This window comes from Coenobita brevimanus, chromosome 78 (assembly GCF_032717465.1).
Source record: "Coenobita brevimanus isolate Jiangsu-jjx chromosome 78, ASM3271746v2, whole genome shotgun sequence".
NCBI lineage: Eukaryota > Metazoa > Arthropoda > Malacostraca > Decapoda > Coenobitidae > Coenobita > Coenobita brevimanus.
The window spans coordinates 7,034,320-7,054,709 of NC_137031.1; the positions used below are offsets into that span (position 1 = coordinate 7,034,320).

Here is a 20,390-nt window from a genome sequence, read left to right on the forward strand (position 1 = left end):
CCGCCTTCTAATACAAACTCGTAGACTACGGGGTCACCTCATTAAAATGTTTAAAATTTCAATGGGTTTCACAATCATTACATAGAAAAATGCTTACTCTTAACACGGACTCGGCACACAACCATGGTTGGAAGCTGTAAATGAAAAAAAATACCAGCAGAATTACGTGAAAACACTTTATAAGATCTGCTCCACATGGAACTGACTCATCATGGACGTTGTTAACACTACAGTAGAGAAGTTTATGGGATTCATCGGCAGGATCTTACACCAGAATAAATGTGAACTGGATATGCATTCCCAGGCAAACAAGAAGTATCTCCACGGTATGGGCTGCATAGTCATTAAGATCCTAACTTTTCCTTGTAACTCCTCTGTGTGTGTGTGTGTGTGTGTGTGTGTGTGTGTGTGTGTGTGTGTGAGAGAGAGAGAGAGAGAGAGAGAGAGAGAGTATGGGTGTATAAAAGAAGTGTCTACTATCGCAGCATTTAATCACAGCAGATTTATTCTGTGTGTGTGTGTGTGTGTGTGTGTGTGTGTGTGTGTGTGTGTGTGTGTGTAAAAGAGGTGTCTACTACCGTAACATTTAAATACAGCAGATTTCTCTCTCTCTCTCTCTCTCTCTCTCTCTCTCTCTCTCTGTATGTTCTTACCTTACCTAATTGTTCTTACCTAATTGTATCTTTACAGGAATGAGTCAAGCTCGTACTGTCCCGTGTCTTAAACCATATTTATCGTACATATCCTTAAATTTGTGAATTGTTTTGGCACACCCTATTTCATTCGATAGTGCATTCCATTGATCAATTGCTCTGTTTGGGAAACTGAATTTCCTTACGGTTTTATCACCTCTCTTCTTATGCAGTTTTTTGCAGTGTCCTCTTGCTGATGCTTCTCCATATGTTAAGTAATCATTTATGTCTATTTTCTCCTTCCCTGATATGCACTTATATAGCATTATCATGTCACCTCTTTTCCTTCTCTCCCGTAGTGTTGGTAGATTCAGTTTATTTAGTCAGTCTTCGTAGCTTAGGTCCCTTAAGCTTGGTATCCATCTTGTAGCGGCCCTTTGAACTTTTTCAATCTTGTCTATGTGTTTTTTGAGATGAGGACTCCAGACCACTTGAAGCATATTCCAGGGTTGGCCTAATGAATGATATTATCCTTCTTAGCATGTCTTCACTTATGTATGTGAATGCTATTCTCATATTTGCAAGCAGTGTATACATGTTCCGTACCTTCTCGCTGATGTGGTCAGCCGGAGATAGTCTGTTATTGATAATCACACCTAGGTCTTTCTCTCTTTCTGATGTGTATAGGGTTTTATTTCCTAACTTATAATCCCAATCAGGTCTTTTTGCACTTTTACCAAACTTGATTACATGACACTTGTCCACATTGAATTCCATTTGCCATGTACTGCTCCATTCATAAAGATTATTTAATTCTTCTTGTAGTTCTTTACAAGAGTCTGTGTTAGTAATTCTCCTTTGTATTTTTGCATCATCTGCAAACATATTCAGATAGCTCTCATTCCCAGTGTTACTGTTTATATCATTTATATACACTAAAAACATGATTGGTGCCAGCACTGAACCCTGTGGTACTCCACTAGTCACTTCTTTCCATGATGAGTAGTTTCCTCTTAGTATTGTTCTCATTTCTCTTTTTATGAGAAAGTCTTGCATCCAACAAAACAGTTTGCCTCGAATTCCTCCTTGATGGTACAGTTTCCATAAAAGTCTTTGGTGTGGTACTGTGTCAAAAGCTTTCTTGAAATCTAAATAGATACTGTCCACCCATCCTTCCGTTTCCTGTATTGTGTTTGTTACTCTGTCATAGTAGTTCAACAGATTAGTAACACACGATTTTACTTTTCTGAAACCAAACTGTCTTTCTGTTATCATACTGTGTTCTTCTAGATGATTTACCCAAGCTTTTCTTATAAGCTTTTCTAATACCTTGCTTACAACACTGGTCAATGATACTGGTCGGTAGTTGAGTGGATTTTGTCTATTTCCTTTCTTGAATAAGGGGACGATATTTGCTTTTCTCCAAATATCAGATAGTTTACCTTGACTCAAGGATTTCTTGAAAATTAAAAATAATGGTTTACTTAACTCCTTTGCACATTCTCGTAGTACCCAACATGAAATTTCATCAGGACCACTTGCTTTTCCTCTGTCTAATCTACTTAACTCCTCCTGTATTACTTTTTCTGCTATTTGTATATCTGGTAGTATGTGTGGACATGCATGTTCCACATAGTCCCTCTCAAATTTTTTTTCTTCTGTAAAAACTAATTGGAAATTCTTATTTAGTGCTTCACAAATATCTTTCTCTTGTGTATAAGTGATTCCCTCATCCGTAATGGATTGTATTATATCTTTTACTTTGGTTTTGCTTCTGATGTAGCTGTAAAACAGCTTTGGTTGTTCACTACTTTTATTTATTATATCCTCCTCAAACTGTTTTTGGGCTTCCCTCCTTATTCTTGTATAATCGTTTCTTGCCTGTTTGTAATTATTATCCGCCTTTTCACTATTGTGTCTTTTGTATCTATTCCACAACATATCTCTTCTTTCTTTTGATTTTTTACATTCTGTATTGAACCATTTCTGTATTTTCTTATCTGCTTCTTTGTGCTGTGGGATGTACTTCTGGACTCCTATTTCATAAAATTCACAGAATTTTTTATATACAGCATTTAAATCTTGTCCTCTAAGCTCATTTTCCCAATCAACTTCTAAGAAATACTTCTTTAGGTCTTGATAATTTCCCTTGTTATAGTTTAGGCTCTTTTTGTAACTGTCATTGCTGTTAACTGTCATATGCTATCCTGATGTTATAATTTAGTACTGCATGATCGCTTTTGCCGAGTGGAGGGTGATATATTAAACTGGCAATATCATTTTCTTGCCTAGTAAATATTAGATCTAGCATTCAGTTGAGGCATTCAGTAGGAGGTGGGTGGATGTGGCGTGTTTGCAGGAAGTCCGGTACAGGGGTGGATCAGCCAGAAAGATTGTTGGGAAGGACTGTTGCTATAAGTTGTTTTGGCAGGGGGGGACAGACGGATATGGAGGTGTTGGTGTGATGGTTGAGGAGAAATGGGTGGAATATGTTATGAATGTTTTGAGAGTAAGCGATAGGATATTGGTAGTGAAAATTCTGTTGGGAAGAAAGATAGCTGTGATTATATCGGCATATGCTCCACAGGCAGGATTGGATGAATCAGAGAAAGACAGATTTTGGGATGATTTAATACGTGTAGTGGGTGGTATGCGGGATGATGAGATAGTGATTTTGGGAGGGGACTTAAATGGTCATGTAGGTGAAGCAGCACAAGGTTATGAAGGAGTGCATGGGGGATGTGCATATGGTCTAAGGAATGCAGAAGGGGAAAGGATACTCGAGTTTGGGGAGGCAACGGGCATGATTGTGTGCAACACATATTTTAGGAAAAGAGACAGTAGGTTAATTACGTATGAGTCTGGGGGAAATAGCAGTCAGATAGATTATTTTCTGGTTAGGAGGGCTGATAGAAGGTTAGTGAGGGATGTTAAAGTTTTAGGAAGTGAGGAGTGTGTGCAGCAGCACAAACTATTGATTTGTGATATGGTGCTTAAAGAACAAGTGATGAAAAAGAGGACTTATGTACCTAGGAGGAAAATATGGAAGCTGAAAAACCAAGTAGTAAGGGATGCCTTCTATAGCGAGTTGAGGAGAGTGGTGGCTGAACAGGGAGCTGTAGACAGAGGCGTTAATGAACAGTACAGAGCCCTCAAGAACAATTTCTTGAGAGTTACTGATGTAACATGCGGCTGGACAAGAGGACCACCAAGACATAAAGTAACTTGGTGGTGGGATGAGGGTGTAGAAGCTGCAGTTAAGGAGAAAAGAAGGCTTTTCCGGGAATGGAAGAAGGGTGGTAGCAAAGAGGAATATTTGGCTGCCAAGCGTAGGGCTAGGAGAGAGGTATACAGGGCAAAGTCTGAGTCACAGAGACAATTACTTGATAACCTAAATCATGGGGAAAGGAAAAATATATTTAGGGTGGCAGGTCAGGTGAAGAGGGATAATTGGGATATCATAGGTGAGCAGTGTGTGAAGAATGATGAAGGAAGGGTAGTGGTGAACAGTGAGGATATTAAAGATGCATGGAGAGAGCATTATAACCGGTTGTTGAATGAGGAGTTTGACTGGGACAGGGAAGGTTTGGAGCCAGCAGATCCAGTGTCTGGCCCTTGGCCTTTGATTGATACTGCTACTGTGAGTGAGGCAATAGGCAGGATGAGGGTTGGGAAGGCAGCAGGTGTGTCTGGGTTGACTGCCGAAATGTTGAAGGCCTCAGGCGATATAGGGGTGAGTTTAGTCACTGACCTGATAAATAGGATTATTTATGAGTGTGTTATCCCAGATGATTGGCTGAAGAGTGTAATTGTAAATGTGTATAAAGGGAAGGATGATGCCCTGGAAAGAGGAAATTATAGAGGTATAAAGCTTTTAGATCAGATAATGAAGGTAATGGAGAGAGTTTTAGAAGGTATGATTAGAGAAAGAGTGAATATTGATGAGATGCAATTTGGGTTTATGCCAGGTAGGGGGACCACTGATGCCATATTCATTGTTCGACAGCTTCAGGAAAAATATATTGGTAGGAGAAGGGATCTTTATTTTGTTTTTGTTGATTTGGAAAAGGCCTTTGACAGAGTCCCTAGAGAGGTGGTGAAGTGGGCAATGAGAAAGCTTGGCTTGGAGGAGTGGCTGGTTAGGGTGGTTATGGCCATGTATGTGGGTGCTCACACCCAGGTGAGAGTGAATGGAGATTTGAGTGATGAGTTTTCCGTGAATGTTGGTGTGCATCAGGGGTCAGTCTTGAGTCCCATGTTGTTTATCATGGTACTTGAAGCCCTTTCACGTGACTTTAGAAACGGACTCCCGTGGGAGTTGTTGTATGCTGATGATTTGGTGTTGATTGCAGAGAATGAAAGGGAGGCGGAGGAAAGGTTTAGGAAGTGGAGAGATGGTATGGGGCAAAAGGGTTTAAGGGTAAATGCAGATAAAACAAAAGTGATGATATCTAGGGTTGGTGGCGGTACTGTCAAAGACGAGGGAGAGTGGCCATGTGCAGTTTGCCACAAGGGCGTGGGAAGTAATTCCATCTTATGCGGTGTGTGTGATAAGTGGGTGCATAAGAGTTGTAGTGGTATCAGAGGTAGACTGCGAGATAATGCTGATTTTATGTGTACGGCGTGCCGGGGTGAGCAGGTGGAGATCGTCAGACGTGAAAGGATTGAACTTGCTGGTGAATCTCTTGAGTGTGTGGAAGAGTTTTGTTATTTGGGAGACATGTTGTGTGCTGGAGGTGGGGCTGGAGCTAGCTCTGTGGCTAGGGTGAGAAGTGGTTGGAAGAAGTTTAGGGAGCTCTTGCCTCTCCTGACATTGAGAGGGCTCTCCCTACGTGCTAAGGGGTCTTTGTATGCAGCATGTGTTAGGAGTGTAATGCTGTATGGCAGTGAGACCTGGGCAGTGAAGGAGGAAGACATTCGCCGGCTCAGACGTACAGAAATGACAATGATTAGGTGGATGTGCAGTGCGTCCCTGTATCCAAGGCCTGGAGGGGCTGGGTTTACAATGGAAGAGTTGAGAGGTAGGATGGGACTGGAGTGTATTGGTGTTGTGATGAGGAGAGGTAGATTGAGGTGGTTTGGACATGTGGAGAGGATGGGGGATGATAATTGGGTGAGGAAGGTGAGAAGTGTTAATATTGGGGGTGGGGCTATGAGGGGTAGACCGAGAAAGACATGGGACGAGGTCATTAAGTGTGACCTTAGGGTTAAGGGACTGAACAGGGAGGCTGCAATGGATCGTGCAGCGTGGAGAGCCGCCATTAGGTGACCAAGGCCGACACATGCAAGCATGTTGGAGCCTTTAAAAACGAAACGAAACGATTGAAGGTACATCAAGTCCTCTTTTTCTGGTGGTTTCCCTCACATGTTGCGTTAGGAAAAACTCTTGCACGAGATCCAGGAGCTTTTGGTTCCAACAGCTTTCTTGGCTAATTATATCTAGAGTATTCCAATTTATATTTGTATTAAAATCCCCAGTTAGTATAATTCTTTCCGATTTCTCTTCCATTTTATGTAGTAATGATCTTAAACTCTGAATTGTACTCTCTGCCAGGTTCTCATATTCATCTCTTTCCCATGTGTTTGATCTGGGTGGCATGTACAAATTGGCTACAATTACTTTCTCTTCAGATGTGTTGATCTCTACTGCAATCAGTTCTACTTGTGATGGTATATCTAGTTTTATTTCATTGACTTTTAGATTTTTCTTAGTTAATATTGTAATTCCTCCTCCTTTTTTTAAATTTCTGTCTCTTCTCCATATATTGTATTCCTCTAAGTTTAGTATGTCATTGGATATTCTTGGTGTTAATTTTGTTTCAGTTAGGCATATTATTTGTGGTTCATTTTCTCTGACATAATCATTCATCTCTAGTAATTTAGATACCATTCCATCCACATTTGAGTACATCAACTTTATCATCTTTGTTTATACACTTGTCATGACATGGTTCTGCTACCTTCCTCCTTTTTATTCCATCCTGTTTGTGTACCACTTTCGTACCTGCAATCCTATTACTTGGTAGGGTAATAAAAATTTCTTCTCCTCTTCTGATCTTCCCTCATTTTTTGTTTTTCCTTCCTCCCTTTTCTCTTTCAGTAATTCCAGTTCCTCTTGTGTTAGGCATCTTTTTATCCATACATTTTTGAACTCCTCTTTTTCCATAAGATTCTTTTGTTTTTTTAGTATCTCTTCCACAGTGTTTACACTCTGGAAAGTCACCTTGAGAGGTCTTGTCTTGTTTTTCTCATATTTCCCTAACCTTTGTGTTCCTCTATGTCTTTACTACAGATTTCCTCTGATACTTCTTTCAGTAAGCTCATTACATTTGCCATCTCCTTTTTGTCTCTTGTGATCTTGCTTTTTACTTCTTCCTCTTCTATACCAGTGATTACTATAGATTTATTTATATCTACTGAATCTCTGACTAACTTTGGATTGTTTTGGATTATTCTTTTCACTTCCTTTTTAATGTTTTTTTCCTCCACCCTTGTTTCAAAGTCTTTCTTTACTTTCACCATTTCAGCATACGTGGTTTCCACATCATTTTTGTAGCTTTGCATAGCTTCATTCACCTGTGTTTTCTCCTCAGTATCACTGCTCTGGTCTATAAGACTGCTTACTTGCCTAATTGTCTCTGTGTCGTTTTTGAACTCTTCCATAACACTCTCGTGATTGACTACTGTACTTGCCATTTCACTCATTTTCTTCCTAAGTGTACTCAATTCCACTGGTAGTTCACTGATGGTTGTGTCTTTCTTGTTGGCCTCCCTTCCTAGTTTTTCTATTTCTTCCTTTTGCAAGTGCATCTGCTTCTATATTTCATCAATTTCATTTTTGAAAGCCATTTCTAGTTTGTGTACACGTTCAACCAGTCTATTGTGAGTCTCCACTTCAACCAGTTCTTGGTAGAAATCATCATTTTGCTTTCTACCTTTATCCATTTTCTTTTCCAAATTTGCATTACTAAAGTATGTATCCATTTTGCAATACTAAAAGTACAGAGTATGTACTTACATTCCCCGTGCTGCTGTAGTCTAAACAAACCTCAGCTGACTCAGCGCATTCTTTCGTCTCGGTTCTCTTTTCTGTTTGAACAAGTCTTGTTTAAACTTTTTTTTTCTTTTAATAATGAAAAATCATTTAGTCTAACCTGGTACAGAGCTTGACTCATACAAAGATACTAATTTAGGTAATGCCACTAGCCGTGTTGGTTCGGTACGGAGCGCCGATGTCGCACGTCTGCCTCGATTGACTCCCTCTGTGTGTGTGTGTGTGTGTGTGTGTGTGTGTGTGTGTGTGTGCAGTAAATCTTCTCCTAACTTGGTTTATGATATATACTGTATTATTCCTTCATTAGTTGTTCGGACTACACGTAATCAGAGAGGTGCTTGAAGTACAGAAACCCCCAGTGGTTGTGAGCGAGAGTGTGGAGGGTACCGGGTGGGGTTATGGGGTCGGAGAGAAAAGTGGGGGGGTTGGGTGGGAGTGTGGGACAATGAGGAAGGGAGGAGGAGGGGATACCTCTCCATCGAGCGGTGTTACAAACACTGAAAAGGAAACGAACTTATTCCAACGTCTGTACCTGTCTGTCTGTCTGTCTGTAAAGGGGTACGAAGGATAGCAAACAGCAACAGACCAAATGCTTCTTTCGTAACTATTACAGAAAGACTGTGACTATGACAGCTAATTGTGTGAGCTAAAGATAAGGATGATTATGCAAGAAAACTCTCCTTTTGCCCATCAAAGCCTACAGCCAGCCGAAGTTGGCAGGAAAAATTGAGGAGAACCCCATGCAGCTTAGAAAAACTGCCATGATAGAAGCTAAGAATCTATATGCTACTGTAGCGTTTTAATTATGGGGATTTTTTTGCTAGGGGCTACACCAAGGCAAATGGTAAGGATAGATAAACAAAAATGTGCTGGGAGGAAATAGACAGGGCAGTGATTATTGACTTGGAACAATACAGAATTACTGCATGACTTCAAAGTACTTCAAGGAAGTTACATTTACAGCATGTGTAGATCACTTAAACGGATAAATAGTTACAGACTAAAATATAAGCAATGAATTTAGAGTGGAGTGGGAGTGCTGAGCTGATGTGTTTACGTGTATTATATATGTAAAGTCGTACCGCGTGGCCAGATTTACCAGGAGAGATGGAGAGCAAGGCAGGTAGTCAGCCGGGTGAAGTTGAGAGGGAAAAGGAGGGTGGGCTAGGTCGCCCACTCGGTTTTAAACCCCCTAATGAGGTAGGTGGAGCATTGGTAAGCCTAATTCGCCTGAATAGGCAACTTTTATTGGTTTAGCCACCACTACAGGTGAGGAGGGGAAAGAAACTGAATATTATTGGTAGAGGCACCGGTACAGGTGAGGAGGGAAGAGAAACTGAATATTATTGGAAGCGGCACTAGTACAGATGAGGAGGGATGAGAAATTGAATATTATTGGTAGAGGCACTAGTACAGATGAGGAGGAATGAGAAATTGAATACTATTGGTAGCGGCATTAGTAGCGATGCTAAGTATGAGAACAAGGTGGAAAAAAGCCATGAGGGAAGGAAACCACGTGTGTAGGTGAAATCCGGAAAACCCACAAGGGAAGAAAACCACATGTGTAGGTGAAATGTGAAGTACAATACTTTGTGGTGACATATACGCCACACTACCAAACTAAAGGGGTTATCAAATGCTTGATCTCCACCCATTTCCCAACCATACCTGAAGGAATAAACGCCACAGCCACAATGACCACCCCACTGATGAAGTAGAGAATGATGATGGGCCATTTCCTCTCACAGCGGGCCATGATGGGTGCTGTGACCATGTAGGCAGGTACCTCAAACACACCCAAGAGAACCATATAGAGGAAGGGGTCGGCGCTGAAGTTGACTGCATTGAGGGTCATCCCGTAGAAGATGAAAGAGACGAGGAAGAACTTGAGGCACAGGATGCAAGTGATGATGCGTAGTTTGTGTGTTCTGTGGAGATAAGGAAGGAGTTTCTTGAATTACAGGCCCTGGAGAAAGACATTTTCACTCTGTGGCACTGATATAACAGGCAGGCTCCACTGCCCGGTTCTACTAATGTCCCTCAAGTTCAACCCTATTCCTCTGAACAGAATGTGGTGGACTGCTGGAGAAGGCCAGCGTCGGACTGCAGTTCACTGGGTTAACATTTCAGATGAAGCTGGGGCAAGTACTATTATTATTACTACTACTTTTGCTGCTGTTATTACTACTGCCACTGCTACTACGACTACTACTACTACTACTACTACTACTACTACCACTACTGCTACTACTATTGCTGCTGCTGCTGGTGTTGCTGCTGCTGGTGTTGCTGCTGCTGCTGCTGCTGCTGCTTGAATTATGACACATTACCAGTTTTTGCCTTCTTTGCAGTTAATAGAAAAAAATTTGTTCCTGTCTGTACAGCAAGAAATATTCAGAAGTACAAATAATGCACATGTATTTGCTCATGTTTCATTTGCTTTTCTTGTTTCTCACTCCTGAAACTTACCTGAAGAGGATGAGCAGATGCAGGAGGAAGTGCGTCACCTTCTCCCTGTAGGCTCTCTTCACCTGTTTCTCCATCCCGGATTTTCCCATGTTAGCCTGCCAGGAAAGAAGTTTATACTTATTTTACACAGTGTTATCGAATGGGGATCAAAAGGGAATTTAATGACGTTTAGTTACTTTTACATGCATACATTCTGCTGTGTGTGCGTGCGTGTGTGTGTGTGTGTGTGTGTGTGTGTGTGTGTGTGTGTGTGTGTGTGTGTGTGTGTGTGTGTGTGTGTGTTTTATTCATATACCACTGGCAATCACCTCTTGTCTAATAGCATGCATAAGTGAGTGTAGCTCCTCCTGGGGCGGAAGAGTGACATGGTTCCAGCGAGCCGCCTTGTCCAGCGTCTTGGTCGCCTTCTCAAATTTCCCTCGCACGATAAGCCAACGGGGAGACTCATCCAGAAACCTGTGTGTGGCAAAGAAGGGTAAATGATAGACCTTTTTTCCCTTTAATTATGAGGAGGAAGGGGAAGACTGAGGCTGTGATGGAGGGATGGAGTGGAGAGATGTATGAGAGAGGGGTGGTGTGAGTTGGAGGGAAGTAACCCAAACGTCGCAAGATAAGGTGACATGAAGGAGAATTGTTTATTGCAAAAAGGTCAAATGACAGTTTTTATTCTTTTCACAACGAGAGGAGGATGGAAGCAGAGGAGGCCAAAAATGAGATGGAGGGATGGAATGGAGAGATTAACTACATGAGAGAAATGGGGTGAGTCGCAGGAAGGGGAACCTAACGTCAGAGGACAGAGTGGATGGGGTGGAGAAATAACTGATGTATGGTGCAATCAGAGATAAAAGATATAACCAGGGGGTTCAACTACCTAGTTATACAAACGTGTCTCAGTTACTTCCCTATCCCCCGAAATGTTGATGGTGGTCTGCAGAAGAAGAACGTAAGACTGCAGCCCACCGGGTCACATTCAGCATAGCCTGGGGTTGCAACTACTATTACTACTACTACTGCTGCTGCTGCTGCTGCTGCTGCTGCTGCTGCTGCTGCTACTACTACTACTACTACTACTACTACTACTACTATTACTACTACTACTACTACTACTACTACTAATAATAATAATATTACTACTACTACTACTGTCTACAAAGATGAAGAAAATACTTATGAAATCAGTGAATGGCAAGTCAAAAATATCAACGAATATAGAGTACTGAACTTGGCAGAAAATTCCACGGAGGGAGAACCTACTCAGCTACAATGATATTTTCTGGCTAACTGGCACTGCTGGGGTAAACCACAGAAAGTAAGTGTAGGCCAAAATCTAAACCACAATTGAATCTAAAAACTATGTCAAGGCTAAATAAATGCCAAAAACTCAACCATAACAGATTATGCAATAAAGCTATACCTCCCTACAGTCGTACCAAAACTAAAGCATAACTGCCCTTAATTTAGCTATCCCATTTTTTATAACAGAACAGAGAAAGGAAAAACAAATGACTACAAAAAATAATCCATACACAAGATTACTGACATCCTCCATTCATAAAATATTGTAACAGTTGTACTTGAACAGCTGTAGGTTGAAGTTTGGAGGGAAACAACTCCCGAGAAGTGAGTTCCAGAGAGATGCAGTTCGGGGAATAAAACAGTTTTGATAGGCAGAAGTTCTGCCGTATGGATGTGTGACTTACCAAAACAAAATAAATGCCAAAGCTTAACCGGAATTGAGTCTAAAAAATACTCAAACAGAAACTAAATATGTGTCAAAAACCAAAATTTAACTAAATCTGATATATATTCATGCCCACCTATACAATATACAAGTATGCCAAGAGCTAAAACCTAACTAATTCTGAAATATGTATGCTCAGCTTAAACTAAATACCTGCCAAACGTTAAACCAAGGCCGAATCTAAAGCACATTTATATCCAGCTAGAGACAAAACACGTTGCTAAAAGCATAACTGAATCAAGAAAAAAAGGTAAGAATTAACTCACTGCGTCCCGACGACGGATGGATGTCACCATGTTTTGTGACAGTGACACCCGATGATGTATCCATACTTTATGCAATTGTGAGGTCTGTCATTTGCACATTTTTCAAGTTTCATAGGTGATTTTTGGTAGGCATATCTGGGAGTCCTTCCTCTACCCAACGCCAGGTGGTGATAATGCCTGGCCCCACCTGACCCCCCCTCCCGCCCCTCACGCCAGTGACCTGGCCAGTAAAGACATGTCTCACCACGGTCTCCCCAGTGACGAAATTCAAGGCAAAAGTGATTCCTGAGGTGGAGGACAAAGGAAGAAATAAGCCAGAGGAAGAAGCAAGCAGAAGTGATGAGGCAGTAATGTCGTAAAAGATGGTGCCGTAAGTTGATGTTTTTGGTGAGTGAACAATGCTTATATTGCCTATATTATTGTCTGAAAACCAATATACTCTTGTACTACATATAAATTCGTACAAAATAAATAAATATCTAACCAGTTATGAATGGCTTGAAATAGCCACCCCTCTCATAGAAAACGTTTTCTCTCGAGACTGGCCTGAGAGAACACGGTAACAAGGTAAAGGTACTCTTACTTCTACCGTATTTCTAAACTGAACTGAGCACTTTCTCTCTGAATTTTCGATGTTTCTCATAAAAAGCGGAGATTTTAGGCAAAAAAAAAACTTTTCTAAAAATCTCCCGGGATTGGGGGGGGGGGGTCATTGGTGAAAAATTTGCCAGGACGTGGCGGGTTAGAAGCGTGTCAAAAGCTAATTTCTAACTGAATCATCAACGAAATCGAGTATGGGACGATGAGAAGGCGAGGAACTAAATACCTGGCAAAGCCTAAACTCTTACTAAGTCTAGAGGAAAACATGACCCAAAAAGAAAGAAAGAAATGAAAAAAAAAAACTTACACGAGAATGGGGACGAGGAGAAGGCCGGGTATGTTGACTGCCAGTTGAAGCCATCGCCAGTCCCTGATGAGGTAGGCCACTCCGCCCCAAATCATAGTGCCGATCGCCCACGGCAAAGACGTCAGCGCGCCCAGGATAGATCGGTACTTGGGTTCGCATACCTCAAGCGCTGTATAAAAGTACGAGGGGTTAGGATGCAGCCAGGAGCAAATATTCTCCTTCACTCCTCTACCAGCATTGTCTCCTGCCTTCCATATTTTTCATTCCTCCTCAAGCGATAGAGGACGTCCTTCCCTCTTCCATTCTTTCTCTGTTTCATTTTGCTCTCACATCAAAATAACTCATGTAACACCTTCCCTTGCCTCACACGGCAGAGAAATGTCAACAAACATTTGCTCATGACTGTATGTATTGCTAAAACTGCGTGCGTGGAAGTGTAGATAACCCCTAATTATTATTATTATTATTATTATTATTATTATTATTAATTTTATCTATTTTTTCGATAGTTTGTAAAACACATAATGATGATGGAATATGTCTCACCTTTCTGCATCTGCAATTTGGGATCTGTACTTGGAGTTACACATACCTCTAGCACTATACAAAGCACTAGGGATCAAGATACACATTCCTAAAATTATAATATCTGAAAAGAACATAATGATCTGAGAAAGGCTGTTAACTCAATGTAAGCAATTTAGAAGCGTGAACTTTTTAGCCACTTCACTCCAGTGAGCTTGCTTTTTTGTTTTATTAGACTGTTCAGCTTCAGAAAGACCCCTCGTTGTGAAGACTTTATTGGATTCTAATTGTGTATGTGTGTGTGTGTGTGTGTGTGTGTGTGTGTGTGTGTGTGTGTGTGTGTGTGTGTTTTATCGTTTCAGTTCCAAAAGTCTCTTCCAAGTCTAGTAAATTTGTCTGAGATAGGAAGAAAAATAATCAAATACGTCAAAGCAGTGAAGGGGTTATGATGACAATAAACTGGTTCTAGGATTTCTAGCAGATGAATAACGTAATGGAGATACGGACTAACCGAGGGTGTTGCCAGTCTGAAAGATGGCAGGATGGATGAAACCGAGGATGAAACGGAAGGTGAGGATGACCGGGAGGGAGGTGACCCAACAGCTGGATATGGCGATCAAGAAATATGTCATAACCCCCAGGCTTAGCGTTGTTTTCCGCCCGAACCTGTATGTAAAGAAGAAGACGAATAGGATTTGTTTCCTCCATACTCACAAGGAGGAGAAAAAGAGAAAAAAAGAAGATCTACATTCTTACCTGTCCCAAACAACGTGTGCATGGGCATACTGGATCACTTGATTTTTTTTTTTTTAATACTTATGTCTGTTAATGAAAACACAGAAACGCTGCTGGACGGATGTAAATAAGTAAAGCTTGACGTGGAACCTTGAGCTAACCTGTCTGACGTGAGACCGTTGATGGGCGCCCCGAAGAAGGTGCCAAACATGTAGAGGCTGTGGTAGGTGGCCCGGATGTATTCCCTGGAGCACACCAGATCGAACTGACATAAGAGCAGGACACAAATCACCTATAGTATTAGTAGCTGCATCCCCAGGCTTATGTAAATGTAAAGCCAGTGGACTGCAAGCTAAGGCTGCCTTTTGCAGTCTGCAATCCCCCTTTCAGTGGGAAGGGAGGAAGCTGGGTTACGTTTATATAAGCAGGTATATCGGTGGTGACACCTAAAGGCGTCCATCTCCAGCACCACAAATCCACTGTACTGTCCATAATTAATACCTTATATATACAGTGTGGTCCATACATAAAGCTCCTTTTCCACTCTACTAGGCAATTTCTCGTGTGTTGCAGGTACGGTTCAGCATTATTGCTGTCTACTCTGCATCATTTATTCATATCCTCCCCCACTGTCACAACCGAGCCCACTCTAACAGACTAAGCTGTCCCCACAACACATAAGATACCGCCATTTGAGTCTCTAGCGGAGTGCCACTTACAGACCACTATGTATATACATTTTTACCATCCATCTGATGAAGTCAGAGGAGGGTATTGCTATCACTGAGATCAACAACAATAGGTGGCATAAAGATTTAGTTTCCGGGCCAGAACTCAGAAAGTATTCACCATGGAGTCATGAAATTTCACATAGCTTTGTCTCTTATAGCGAACTGGTGCCTTTTGATAAGTAGAATGTTGAGTCTTAAGCAGGTTTTTTTTTTTTTTTTTTTTAAGTAAAAAAAGAAAATCTTAGAGATTTCAGTGCAACCTGTGCAAGGAATCTGAAAGACCCAATGAATTTTTACCCTCCATCTGACGAAGTCAGAGGAGAGTCCTGTTACCACTGGGATCAACATGTTCAATAGGTGGTGTAGAGGTTTTGATTATGGGCGAGAGCTAAGAAAATATTCGCTAAAGAACCATGAAATTTCACATAGTTATTTGTTTTATAGTTAACTTGTGCCTTTTAATAGATAGAATGCTGCCCCTTAAGTAGTTTTTTTTTTCTTTTAATAATGAAAAAGAAAAAGAAAACATATGTAATTCTCAGAGATTTGAATGCAACCAGCACAAGCAAACTGAAGGGCCCAATGCATTTTCAAATAAAACTTTGCAATTTGTAAACCAAGGAAGCAGAAATTGTACATATTAAGTGATTATATGAATATCCAGTTATGTATGAAGTCTCATGACTGTAGCTACTATGTAGTCATAAAAAATGGCTGCCTAAAAGAAGAAGAAAAAAAAAGAGTCATAATTTCATCAGATTTGCTCATAACTTCATTAGTATCACGGACAAACTACTGAAATTTTTAAGTTACAATGCCTATTTGTTATACCGAGGCAGGGGGAGGTAAGAGCAGTTATGCGCTTTGTTAGGTGTGCAGGGAGATGGGGAGTATGTGCTTCGTCAGGTGGAAGATTGCAACAGCATAGCGTTACCTATATATATATATATATATATATATATATATATATATATATATATATATATATATATATATATATATATACATCATCATCATCAGCCATAACTAGTCCACTGCTGAACAAAGGCCTCCCCCAACCTTCTCCACAAATTCCTCGACTGAGGCAATCTTTGCTACGTTTTCCCTGCAAATTTCTCTATCTCATCTCTCCATCTCCTGTCTGGCCTTTCTCTGCTACGCTTACAATCTCTTGGTGTCCAGTCAGTCAGCCTCTTGCTCCATCGGTTATCCCTTATTCTTGGTATATGGCCTGCCAACCTTCATTTCTGTTCTTTTATAATTTCTGTAATATCTTTGACTTTAGCCTACTCTTTCACACGAGTTGATCTTTTCCTGTCTCTTAAAGATATTCCCAACATTGACCTTTCCATTGCTCTCTGAGAACGGATTTATTTATTGTCCATTGATTTTGTCAGTTTCCAGTTCTCACAACCATACATCATAGATGGAATTATACATTCGTTATATACTTTTCGTTTCATACAAACTAGCAAGCTACTTTTCATAATATCTCTATGTTTACCGAAAGCTTTCCATCTAATTGTAATGCGTCTTTTTACTTCGCTATCATGATCTTTCGTTAATTTTAGTATTTGTTAGTACATAAGTTCAGAGGCATTTCCAAGACAAGAATCTTGAAACGAAGGAGCTAATAATGAAAAATTATGCGTTCCTTTACAGCAGTATGCATCTGTCATATTAATATTTATTATGTAAATCAGGTACAAAAGATCGCCGAAGATTTCACCTCTGCTGCTGCTAACTTACCTCTTTTGGCTAATATTTCTTAAGCTGAGGAAGGATAGTTTTTTTTTTTTTCTTCTTTTTTTTGCCCAAAGGTGATTCTCTAGTTCGATGTGTCAAGGAGAAAGTAATGGACATGCCTTATGTATAAAGTAGACATAGTGGAACCGTAAAACAATAAACGAACTCTGTCCTTGACTCTACTACTGTACAGTAACAGGTTGCAAAATGAAATAAAAGTTGTCAAGGTCTGTCATATATGTATACGCCTGCATTAGTACAAGGAAGAAAACTCTCGGCTACTGAATCACAAAAACTATATGCAGTATACACGGAGATTATCCTGGACCTGTTTAATGTGTTATGCAGAAGAGTGTGTAGTACCTGGGAGGTGAGGGTGAGGGTGTAGGTGGAGTTGTCATATATCCAGTCACTGCAGGCCTTCTCCTCTAACCCGCCTCCTTCAGTGTCATTCGTGTAGTAGCGGCAGTTGTTTCTGAAATGGTAGAGTTGCATTTAGGCTATCTCTACTGCCATAAGCTCTAGCAGAATTAATCAATAAGTATTTATCAAGGTGAACCAAAGGGCTATACAACCTTCATTCACCATGGAAGAAGTTAGATAGTCCCTAAATAAGCCAACTACAACCTTCAGTATTTCGGCAGCGACAGGAGATAGGTAAAGAGTTCACAGAGGACTGTCACTTATTTGATCCCTCAAATACGGTCACTCTTTTCTGTTTTCTGTTTCTATTTGGTTGCTTTTCGTTCTGTTAGACATACGATCATCACTCAGACTATTATTGCAGAACTCTGGGTGTTGTGAAGTACTTTACGAGAAATAGCCATAAATCCCTTTCTTGCCCAAATCCATTAATAATGGGAGAAACAGGCAAAAGGGGGGCATTATAAAATTTAAATCCTAATTACTACAGTGACGCTTCTTTTAGGTAATTCTAAGCTTCTTCATGGCGATTATATTCAGCTGTGGAGTGGCTTGTCAAAAGATACAACCATCATTAATCCCACCAAGACTAATGTGTTCTCTGAAGCGATACAGAATTTCCTAGCAGCTGCAGATATTCAAAAAAGTCATCGGCATGAAGGAATAAAAAATTAATAACAATGGAAACGTTACTAGATTTTAAGAGAAAGAAAAAAGTGGAATGTTAGAGACAGAGAAGAGAAATAGGGGCTGGGGGGGGGGGAGGAGTGTTCGAAACAAAACGTCAGGGTAAATATATACAAATAAAATACGTTGCTGACAGAGAATGATAAAATGACATACGGGGAAGAGAAAGAAGGAGATGTATAAAAGAAGGAAAAAATATGCAGGTAAAATGGACAGAAGTATCGTACGCTGTACATGTACGATAAGCTTCAAGAGAAGAGAGAGAGAGAGAGAGAGAGAGAGAGAGAGAGAGAGAGAGAGAGGCACTATGGGCATCAAAGGTATAAAAATAAATCTAAAAAAAAAAATAGGTAAGTGAGAGGACAGCCTTAAGAGATAAAGGGGTATCTGTGAGAACAAGAAGGCAGACTTTTTAAAACTTAATACAAAGCGATCTGCATTAATGATTCACACGTCTGCACTCGCCTTCACAAAACAGAAAACCACACAAGAAATTTTTATTTTAGCAAGTCAACAACGAATGATTTACTGTACATACATCGGAGATTTAATGATGTCAGTGATGTATGTATGTACTGTATGTATGTATATGAATGTATGTATGTATGCGTGTGTGTATGTATATAACATAGGTATCTCTTAGCTGAATGGTCATATAAAAATAATGATGTAGGTAAGTAGATTTTTAAAAAAGTACTTAATCGAGATACAGCTTTATAATATGTATCTTTTGGTTAGCCTTTTGGATTTTCATATTATTTTTATTATTATTATTTTTTTTTTACGTGTCCGACTCTGGGCAAAGGCTTCAGGGCCAATTTCTCGGGGGCAGTGACCTATCCCAAGGCCCAGTTGTCCTCCTTGTCACGGGGTTTTTCATTGAGTATACAATATTAACGAATATTTAGTCAATAATACTTGAGAACAGGACAATGAATTGTCTTGTGAAAATCTAGCAATGATTACTTTATTGCGACTTACTTCGCCGATTCTCTAAGGACGAGAAATAATAAACTTTCTCAACAGTACACAGCAGAGACTAATTACTCACAAATGCTGTTTATTAGTACTGTTGGCCTCTGGAGAAAGTGACTCCAACCCTGACAGTCAGTAACTAATGCTATTAATGATAACAGATTCTTGCTGATGCATTAACTCCTGGTTGCACAACGGATTTTAAGCTTAATACAAAAGGACTGGCCTAAGTACCAGTTATGAATAGCAAAGCGTTTATGCAAGCTAGAAGCTGCAACTAGAATAAGCTTATGGAGAAATAAAACACGAGTTTACATTACATTAAGCTCAAGAAAAAGAACTGTTAAATTTATTGATTACAAAGAAATAAATTTATGTTACGTTTCAAAATGAATTCAATATAAGGAGATCGCACTCACTCGCTCACTCAAAAGCTAACTCTTAAACCTAGGAAAAAAACAAAAAGAAATACTGGTCAGAAAAGTGGACTAAGTGGATGACTGGGCATCGTTACTGAGGAAGGACACTGCACACGCTAAGCCTCTCGCCAATCACGCTAGGTGGGAATACGGCGGCGGCGGGAACTGGGCATTGTTACTGAGGAAGGACGCTGCCACACACTACCTGCTTCCACGGCGCTCAAACCTTGACTGATTCAAATTGTGGGAGAGAGGCGAGTGTCATGGCCGCACTTGCTAACGACCAACGAGTGTGAGCGATACACACCTGCAATATCACTCAGGCGGAGGTTAATGTCGCGCACAAAGACGATCGCTTATGAAATAGTGAAAAATTGCCTGAAAAACACTCCCGATCGGGTGAATATGTGGTGGTTAAACTGAGTGATAAATACTGGGATTCCACTAGAATTCGCGGTTTCCCACCAGAGTAAATGTCAAGAGTTTATTCAAATACTTAATCGCTCCGACTCGTGACACTCCTACACCTCCACATGTCACCACTTCGGCGCTAACACCCACCATCCATACTGAATACATGCTAGGACTGTCTCATACAGGATTGGTGTATTGGTATTAGCGGGGGTAATTTTACGACATATCGGCGGGTCATCTGGTGGATCAGGAAAGTCTGTTTCTTAGGAAATTCAAATCCTTATACTGTTCCCTGCCCCAGCCGGGATTCGATCCTGAGTCCATTTGGACTGCAGGCCGCCTCTCTACCGATTCAGCCACCGCCTCCCCCAAGTGACACACAAAGATGGCCGCCAATACACACCTTCAAATTATGAAATTATTTAATGAGCCAGATTACTTGTGCATCATTTTTTACGGATGGTGCGACTATATTTCCATGATAAGTTCGTTTAGAATATTTATTAAAGCATCCCTCACTTCCCAGCGATTTCATAAACTCTTCCTATCTGCTTATATAACCATCCTCCATTTTAGACCCTGTGACCGGAGAGGAATGGAGGTGTGGATGGGGTGGAGTGAGGGTCACGGTTGGGTAGAGCTGAGATAGGGTGGAACGGGAATTGG

The 20,390-nt window shown here is 40.6% G+C and overlaps 1 protein-coding gene across 1 annotated transcript in view; it reads right to left on the reverse strand.

The window, feature by feature from the left end:
* Window positions 1-20,390, reverse strand: part of LOC145408660 (organic anion transporter 3-like) — a 28,888-nt gene that overhangs the window by 6,656 nt on the left and 1,842 nt on the right. Inside the window, exons 3-9 of the mRNA XM_080279341.1 lie at window positions 17,170-17,281; window positions 14,491-14,594; window positions 14,106-14,260; window positions 13,070-13,238; window positions 10,464-10,611; window positions 10,156-10,250; window positions 9,355-9,614 (exon numbers count right to left, since the gene is read on the reverse strand). Of these exons, the coding sequence (XP_080135467.1) occupies window positions 9,355-9,614; window positions 10,156-10,250; window positions 10,464-10,611; window positions 13,070-13,238; window positions 14,106-14,260; window positions 14,491-14,594; window positions 17,170-17,281 (1,043 nt within the window). The remainder of the gene's footprint in view (window positions 1-9,354; window positions 9,615-10,155; window positions 10,251-10,463; window positions 10,612-13,069; window positions 13,239-14,105; window positions 14,261-14,490; window positions 14,595-17,169; window positions 17,282-20,390) is intronic.